The 9,220-nt window shown below is 37.7% G+C and overlaps 1 protein-coding gene across 1 annotated transcript; it reads right to left on the bottom strand.

The window, feature by feature from the left end:
- Window positions 1-5,650: 5,650 nt before the first annotated feature.
- Window positions 5,651-9,220, bottom strand: LOC127637685 (myogenic factor 5-like). Its single transcript, XM_052118895.1, has 3 exons — window positions 8,761-9,220; window positions 6,393-6,468; window positions 5,651-6,120 (listed from the first exon to the last, which is right to left on the bottom strand). Exons 1-3 carry the CDS (start codon window positions 9,211-9,213, stop codon window positions 5,927-5,929), a joined length of 723 nt encoding a protein of 240 aa, XP_051974855.1. The 5' UTR covers window positions 9,214-9,220; the 3' UTR covers window positions 5,651-5,926.

The following is a 9,220-nucleotide window of genomic DNA, read 5'->3' on the forward strand; positions in this document are numbered from 1 at the left end:
ATGGTTGACTGGTGCACCATTGCTCCACTCCCAGCCACTGAACTCTGTAGCTCCTTCAAAGTGATCGTTGGCCTCTCTGTGGCCTCTCTCAAAAGTCTCTTTCTTGTTAGAGTGCTGAGTTTTGAGGGACGGCCTTTTCTTGGCAGTGACTAGGTGGTGTAATGCAGCTTCCACTTCCTGATTATTGATCCAACTGTGCTCACTGGGATATCCAGGCATTTGGATATTATTTTGTACCTTTCTGTAATTGATGCATTTTTATTACTTTATATATAACCTCTATATGCTCTGTTGGTCTTAACTTTCCTTCAGATTCACAGCCAGACCAATGATCCTTCAACAATGGGTTTTGTTATCCAGAAAATGAGATTGCAACTTTAATGATTCACAGGTGAATGCCTATGGTAAAGTAATTGTGTCCTCAGGACAATTTCTTTCATCTGTGTAATCTGGTAGCTTCTACAGCACAGAGGTTGAATACTTATGCAAGCGAAACGTCTTGCTTGCATAAGGATTCAACGTCTGTGCTGTAGAAGCTACCAGATTACATAGATGAAAGAAGTTGACAACAAGTTTCATGCAAATCGGACCTACGGCCTAGGAGGAGTTCGAAAAAGTATGTTTTCAATTAAATTCAAAATGGCAGACATGATGTATGGCCGGCTATGGCAAATTTGGTATCAGTGTATTCGGCATGACTGAAGGAATCTAAAGAGAGCAGTGACAGGATAAAAGGCCAAAACAATCAAACTATATTAGTATTTTTATACATTTTGTTATAACTTTTGACCACAAGGTGGTCAAAACTTTAGAGATACCCTCAGGGCATAGTGCTGATGATGCATTGCAAGTTTTGTAATGGTATGCCTATGTGTTTGTGAAATACAGCATTTGATCCAGTTGTTAAAAATGTTTTTAGATTTCTCAAAATCCAAAATAAAGGGGTTAGTAAACTTTGTACTGCCGATAAATACTATTGATGTGATGAAAATCCTGTGGCTGAGCAAAATCCTGACTATAACATAATACATTCATTGGAAAATCCTCTAGCAAAGGCGTTTTTGATTTAGTTATATTTTATTTATAACTGGGGCAGGGAAAAAGAGGCCCACAGCAGCACATTGATTTACCTAAATCAAAGTGGATTTCTACTTGGAACTGTAGGTCTGTTGAATTTTAAATGAGGGCTATACATCGTCCACTTGTGCAACATTACTCCCAAAAATACAGGACACTTTTGTATTGTATCTCATCACTGTGTTGAACTAGATAAAACATGCCTACTTAAAACATACCAGCTACACAAAACTTAGATATTTGGACTGCACTCTAGACAGATCATTTAAGGGCACAAATACCTGACACGTACAAAAAAATGAAATAAAAGAAAAACACCCTTATTGTCAATGGTGAGTCTAAGCAGGACATGCTTCTCGGAAAAATTTGTTTTGTGCAAAACATTCAAAGCATTCAGTTCTTGTGGGAATAGGAGCAGCAATTAATATATTATTAAGCATATTGTGAAAAATCTAAATTAGCTTTCAAAAAATGATTACTGTGGCAGAACCACAGTACAGTGATGATGGCATCAGATGCTAATATCAAGGTACTTTGACATTTACCATTGTATTAAACGATTACCATATTCATTTACCAGTACTCCAACATACATAAAAACGTGGTTATGTAATGGTACTTTTTTTTTTTTTACTTCAACTGTACTGCACTCAAGTAGTGTTTAATACTCTTTTAAATGGAGTCATTCAAAAGCTGCACTTGCTGGTGTTGAACTAAATAAAGATTTTCTTATTGCTTATTGCAACAGGATGCACATGGGAAGTTTTGTTTCAACTGACTCTGATGTACAACTACTTCCCATGCAATTTTTGTCCACTGTCTTCTCAAGTATCCCGGTACTGTTTCAAAACAATTCAATTCACAGCATCATGCATGATTGGGGTCAGCTGTCCAAATGATATGGACTGATTTGCTAACCAATTTGTTGAAAAGAACCTGTTGCTAGAACTGATTCGAACAGCCAACAGGCGACATAAGAAGATTGGCATTGTGAAATATTTCAGGGAAAATGATTCTCACATTGGTATACGGTAATATCCCTTCTTCATTCATCAGATAAATACAATTGAGGCACAGCAGAAATGTATGCTACGTCGACGCTCCTGACCGGTAGGCTATCTATGTGACTGGTATCTATACCCTGATAGCAAAAGTAAACCCAGACAATTCACAATGTGCTCTATGTCCTTGTGGTGGGGTAGTGACTCACCTCAATCTGGGTGGCGGGTTACGAATCTTAGTTGCCTCTGCGTCTGAGACTTTCAATCTGTGCATCTTATCACATGGATTGTTGAGCACGTTACCACAGAAACATGCTATTACTCTATTCTCCGCTGTATACACGCACAACTCACCACACGCCCCACCAAGAGTGAACCACATTATGGTGACCCCAAGATTACCCCATGTGACTCTATCCTCCCTAGCAACCGGGCCAATTTGGTTGCTTAGGAGACCTGGATGGAGTCACTCATCCCCCCCCTGGATTCAAACTCATGATTCCAGGGGTTGTAGTCAGCGTCTTTACTCGCTAAGCTACCCAAGCCACATGGAAGACATATTGTTAACGCTGCTTGCTCATCAGCAATACGTCTATAAGACGTTAAGTATGTATTTAGTGTCTATAAGACATTGAGCAGATGTCTTTGAGACATGATTTAGAATGTTTATAAATATGATCCTTTTAAGATGTTTAGCAGATGTAAACTAGATTGTGATGCTTTCCAGATGAAAAGATCTAAAACAGACATCTCGGAGATGTACGTGTGCTATCAGGGAGTACATCTGGAAGATGTATTTTTCACATTGTTTGCTCACCTGCAGTACATCTCAAAGACGTATGTCAATAAATATGTCTCGGATGTCAATAAGACATTCATCAGATGTCTTTGAGATGTTTATGATTTAGAATGTTTGTAAATGTGATCTTTTCAAGATGGTTAGCAGATGTTAATTAGATTGTGATACTTCCCAGATGAAACAATCTAAAACAGACATCTCAGAGATGTACATCTGGGGCAATTTTACGTAAATGAAGAAAAGTTTAATGGTGTATTTTTCCATGCTGCATTTATTGTAATTACCTTAGTAACCCTTTGACTGCAGCCAAATCACTTACTACTGTGAAGTACGGTATTTATTCAGCATATTATTATCTCTACCAGGAAAATGTGTGGAGATTCTAGCCACAGCATGCTAAAGAATCTGTCTGAAGTGAACAGGTGAAGACTTGCAAAGTCAGGTAACCTTTTATTCTTAATAAATCGTGGTCAGGAAGTCTTACTTGTTAATGTTTTAAAATGTTACCTAATCACTGCTTTTAATTCAGTTAATGGTATATTGATGTGATAGAAGATGTTGGGAGGTGATAGCGTTTACAAGGCCTTTGGTTTTCTTAGTCATCACAAGTTGATGTGCGTATAGATTTGAGAAAAGACTGCACTCTGGTGGCCAAATGTTATTAGTCCTTGAGCTAAGACTGAGTCAAAAGAGACCACTTATGGTTGAAATTGATCCTTTAAAGGGTTAATAACAAATCCAATATAGGGCCCATATAATGGATCATAGTATAGTTTTAGGAATGGACATTTCCTCCATTGCATTTGGAGTTATAGACAAGTGGGCGGCTGGATTGCTTAGTGAAACTGAATCCAAGGTGGATTGCTGTAATTACACCATGTGAAGGACTCTCACATGTCCTCTATGCATTACATAAATCTTTCACAAGAGTAAAATGATAAATGCCTCAGAGTTAGTAACCCTAACCAAAGGTTACTATGGTAAGGTAAAAGTGGGGTGTTTTCAGATATTTTATAACCAAAATGTTACAATAATTTAGGCCTATAACTAATACTCATTGGTATCGTTTTAAAATATGACGTCACATGACATTGTCTCTCTCACGATACCATTTGAAGTAACTAAAGATCCTCTACATAAGATGAACTAGAAAGAAATATTAAAAACAAAATCAAATACCTACGCTTAAGCCTCCCACTGTATGTATACTCACACTACTTTGTACTTAAGTTTGATTGTTTATTTGATTCACTAATTAAAAAAAAGCACCTTTATTGGACATCTGCCAAATGAATAAATGTAAATTAGCATCTGATACATCACTGCACCAATGTACTTCAACTGTACTTTTTTATGTAGGGTTTATTCCTTAAAGACCACTTTAAAATGGCACGCAATGCATTTGTTTACATTATGATCATGTAACGAAACTTAACTAAAGCAACATATTTTAGAGAATGTCCTTTTATGCAAAGACGCACACACACAACAGCACCTTGAAGTGTCAGCATGTGGCCATTTGTTCCTGACAATAGTATTAAGAAGGTGTGAATGATGTGTAACATTTGTTTCATTAAACAAACAGTCACACAGAGCTCATTTCCTCTCTCGTTCTCTTTTTTAAGCATCCAACTCTTCACACTATCAACACCCACCCACTCTCCATTATTTTCTGGCAGCTGACAAATGGTGTATGATGGAGTCCTGCAAGCTGCTGTCAGGGAAGCTAATATTTACTGAGAGACGTCAAATACATTTGAAAAAGCATTTTATTCCTCATTTAAAGTACAAAAAGTGACCCTAACCCTAACCCTTTGGGGATTTATTATTTAATATATAAAAATGTTCATTAAATATGATACAAATGACATTATGTGAATACAGTAACAGTAATTTAACATTCATTATGTACAGTCTTATTTACAACACAGAGTTGGACACCATTAAGTAGGTCAATATGGAAAAAATAATTAACATTAACTTATAATAATCAGCAAGAAACTACTGCCAATGTACTCATGTTACTGTCAGCCAACATGGTGGAAAAGGAAGATCCACTTTCTGTTATTTAATATTATTGGATTTATGGATACTTTGACGTGTTAATTGAAAGTCCAGTTGCAAGAACCAAGTTACAACCAAGACCAGACAGAATCTGAATTCTGCAGAATGGACCAAAATATGGTAAAATATGTTCAACAGAGCTGCGAGTACTACACTCCTATTGGTAGCTAAAATCATATTCAAATTAGCTATAACACTTAAAGGGATAGATCACCCAAAAATGAAAATTCTCTCATCATTCCAGTTGTGTATGGCTTTCTTTCTTCTGCTGAACACAAAGAACATTTTAGAAGAATATCTCAGCTCTGTAGGTTCATACAACAATACAAGTGAATGGTGACCAGAACTTTGAAGGTAAATCACATAAAGGCAGCATAAAAGTCATCTAGATGACTCCAGTGGTTAAATCCATGTCTTCAGAAGCGATATGGAACAGATAAATATTTCAGTCCTTTTTTACTTAAAATGTTCCTCCCTGACAGTAGGTGGAGATATGCACAAAGACTTGGAAAAAACCAAAAGAAGACAAAGGTGAAGGTGAAAGTGAAAGTGGATATTTGTAGTAAAATGACTTAAATATTGACCTGTTTCTCCACCACACCTATCATATCACTTCTAAATACATGGATTTAACCACTGGAGTCATACAGATTACTTTTATGCTGTCTGTATATGCTTTTTGGACCTTCAGATTTCTGGTCACCATTAACTTGCATTGTATGGACTTGTGTTTATGAGATAAATGGATTTTTCAAAAAATCTCCATTTGTGTTCAGCAGAAGAAAGAAAGTTATATATCTGGGATAGCATGAGGGTGAGTAAATGATTAGAGAATTTTCATTTTTGGGTGAAGTATCCCTTTAATGAACCAACACACAACTGAAAGGATGTGTAGAACGTTGTGAATGATGGATGTTTGGAGAATTTGGAGGCACAAATTCTGTGTTGGCCTGGACATAATCAGGTTGGAGTGTCTCAGTCCCTCTCACAGGACGTGGTAGACTGGTCTGTTGCTGGGACTGTCTGGAGAAGTGGACTGGGAGTCACTTCCAGTTGGTGAAAGAGCAATCATGTTCCTCAATCCCACAGCAACTCCTGTGTCTACTGATGACAGCCTGTCCACAATACTGGACAAACACTGCAAACTAGATGTTCCGGGAGTTCTGTCCACTACACTAGCTGGATTGGAGTAGAAAGAGGAAATGGCATGGCTAGAGAAACATGGCAAACAATCTATGACACAAAGAACTTAATTCATAGAAAATAATTATTATGTGAAAATGATGTTTTGAGGAGTTTATAGGTACCAAAATGTACCTAAAATACATTGAGGTACCTCAAATATTACATTTAGTGGTTGACCAATTTGAGTTTCAATATTTGATTGATTTTCTGATTATCACATTTGTTCCCCCTAATACTGAATATGTGGCCTCATCCATTTTTCTTACCATTTTGTGCATCAAAGTTGTAGTTATTCCCAAAGTTTGGATTAATCTGAGGCCAAACAGGACTGTTGCAGTCAACCTAAGCCAAGAAAACAAAAAGCTCTTATTTAAACATATTCAACAGTATAGACAAATTTGAAGCAATGATAATATTGTCGGTGATTGATTTATTTTTATTTTTTCTTGTGCATCACATGATACACAATGATATGTGTGGATTGTGTTCTTCACTGCTTTCTTTCACAGCCGGGTTACTTTGCGAGGAACTCTCACGCTACACTGTGCTCCATGCGTGGCGAATTGATTGAGTCAGTGGAAGCGACACCAGTTTGTGCAAGATGACACTTTCTCTGAGTAAATCTGCAGAAAATCCTGGCAGAGCCAGAGCTCATGCATTCAGTCAAGAATGCGGCACGGCTGCCTCTTTCCTGCCAGCCTCTGTTGGCTGGATTTACTGAGGCTTTATTAGGCTATAAAGAGTCCAGTGGGAAAGCCATTACTGTATCCTCCATTTTTAAGCCCTGTATTGAGATTTTGTTGTAAATATCTTGTGAACCAACAACTCAGAACAACTGAGTCTAGTTGACTGTCCTAAACCAATCTAAAATAACAAATCTACATTGTAAAAAGTGGCAACTTGTTACCTTTAAGGAGCTATTGCTACCTGATCAAACCCTAACTAGCTTTGTAGATGTCGCCTAATGTAATCAGTATGATTCAGACATGATAAATAATATTTTAGATTTGAATCAAGTCGGTTTAGATTGCAATTTAGATTGTATAGAAGTGAGAATGTGCAGTTGTTAAGGAGTTTAAGGAACTATTTCTACCTGACATGTCACTTAAAAATAAAGATTGTTGGTGTAAGCTACTGTAATTCAGTCAGGTTGATTTAGTCATAGCCTTCAACAATATTTTACTATTTTGACCAGTTAATTTATAAGTTACCAGATTAAGCACATCTGTTAAGTTAACAATTTGTTCGATGTACACTTTTAAAAAAAGAAAATGTGCAGACGTTACCTTAAGGAATACTCCGGGTTCAATACACGTTAAGCTTCATCGACAGCATTTGTGGGATTATGTTGATTACCACAAAAGTGAGGCACTTACAATAGAAGTGAATGGGCTCATTTGTGGAGGGTTTAAAGGCAAAATTGTGAAGCTTATAATTTTATAAAAGCACTTACATTGATTCTTCTGTTAAAACGCATGTATTATTTGAGCTGTTGCTTAAATCCTCATTTTTACAGTCATTTTAGGGTTTGTTGACCACATCGTCATGGCACGAAAGTTGTAATATTGGATATAACTTTACACATAATAGTTTAGTAAGCAATTTTATCACACTAAAATCATGTTAACAGACATATTGTTTACATCTTATGGCTATACTTTTGAAATAGTGAGTATTTTAAAGTTTCCGGATTGGCCCCATTCACTTCCATTGTAAGTGCCTAGCTGTAACGATGATTTTGGCTTTTTTATGAAGAAAAGAATGGGCAATTCAAAATTAGTTTTTGTGGAAATCAACATTATGTCACAAATGCTGTCGATTGAGCTTGAACTTGTATTAAACTCGGAATATTCCTTTAAGAAGCTAATTCTACCTTACATGACCCTTAGAAAATAATGTTTGTTGGTGTAACCTAATGTAGTGAGGTTGATTTAGTCATCTTAAACAACATTTTGGACAATATTTGACTATTTTGACCAGTTCATTTAGATGTTACCACATGAAGCACATTCAAACGTAATCATTATCAACACTAGCAAAATCGATCTCCTTTATTTTGTTTATTAGCTAACACTCATTGAGGTGCAAACCTATAAAATAACAGTGACAATTTGGGCATCATCCACGTATAGATTTCCTAAGTACCCTGACATATAGTAGTAAGCTAATATCTTAGCATATAAAAGGAGACAGATGTGGACAGCAATATATTTTTGTCGTGCTAGTAGTGAGATGGCCCTGACTCCAACTGAGCGATAGAATCCCCTGTGTGCCACTGAGATATGAACACGAACGTGAAAAAAGTGGAGACAAGGGCAAAGGGTAGGACGTCAGACCTTGCTCAGATACACAAAAAAGCATGGAGAAACCCAAACATCTACATTCAAAAGACTCTTTTTGCAATGGAAAAAAAGTGATAAAGAGCTATGGCGCTCTTTCTACTTGATCTAACCATTAAAGTTAGTTTTTTTGGTGTCAGACCAAGTAATTTAGATTAATCATTTCTTTCCAGTGTGTGCGTTTTACCATCAGACCTACTGGAATTGCAGATGTTACTTTTAAATGTTAGTAGAACATAATGGTTGTCAACCCAAACCTCCAAAATCCACCAAGACATGAGCATAAGATCCTTACCATGCTTTCACAACAGCTAGAAGATGGACTGGCGGGCTCTGAGCTACTCTCTGTAGGCAGGTTGTAGTAGTTTTCCACCTGTTCGCGGAGAAGCTCTTGAAGGCTCTCGATATACTGGATGGCGTTCCTCAGGATCTCCACCTTGGGAAGACGCTGGCTGGGATTGGCGGACGTGCAGCGACGTAGAGCCTCAAAAGCATGGTTCACCTTCTTCAGCCTGCGCCGTTCCCTCATGGTGGCGGCTCTTCGGCGGTCCACCGTGCTGGATTTTCGCTTGCAAGCTTTGCAGGCCCATTGCAGGCAGTGACCCGGCTGGTGCGGGGCCCCAGGGACCCGAATGTGCTCGTCATCCTCAGATCCAGCAAGTTCCCCTCCGGTTCCAAACTCCAAAGTTTCAGGGGATGAGGCGCAAGTGCTGTCGTAGAAGACCTGGGATGTGGAGAATACATCCATGGTTGGA

Source organism: Xyrauchen texanus, chromosome 45 (genome assembly GCF_025860055.1).
Source record: "Xyrauchen texanus isolate HMW12.3.18 chromosome 45, RBS_HiC_50CHRs, whole genome shotgun sequence".
Lineage (NCBI taxonomy): Eukaryota > Metazoa > Chordata > Actinopteri > Cypriniformes > Catostomidae > Xyrauchen > Xyrauchen texanus.

What these genes read in the sequence shown, in the direction of transcription:
- LOC127637685 (XM_052118895.1), bottom strand. Translation starts at nt 9,213, where the DNA reads ATGGATGTATTCTCCACATCCCAGGTCTTCTACGACAGCACTTGCGCC. An exon ending in CTAGCTGTTGTGAAAGCATG is followed by an intron (nt 6,469 to 8,760) that starts GTAAGGATCTTA and finishes TTCTTGGCTTAG; the next exon opens with GTTGACTGCAACAGTCCTGT. An exon ending in CAACTTTGATGCACAAAATG is followed by an intron (nt 6,121 to 6,392) that starts GTAAGAAAAATG and finishes ACTCCAATCCAG; the next exon opens with CTAGTGTAGTGGACAGAACT.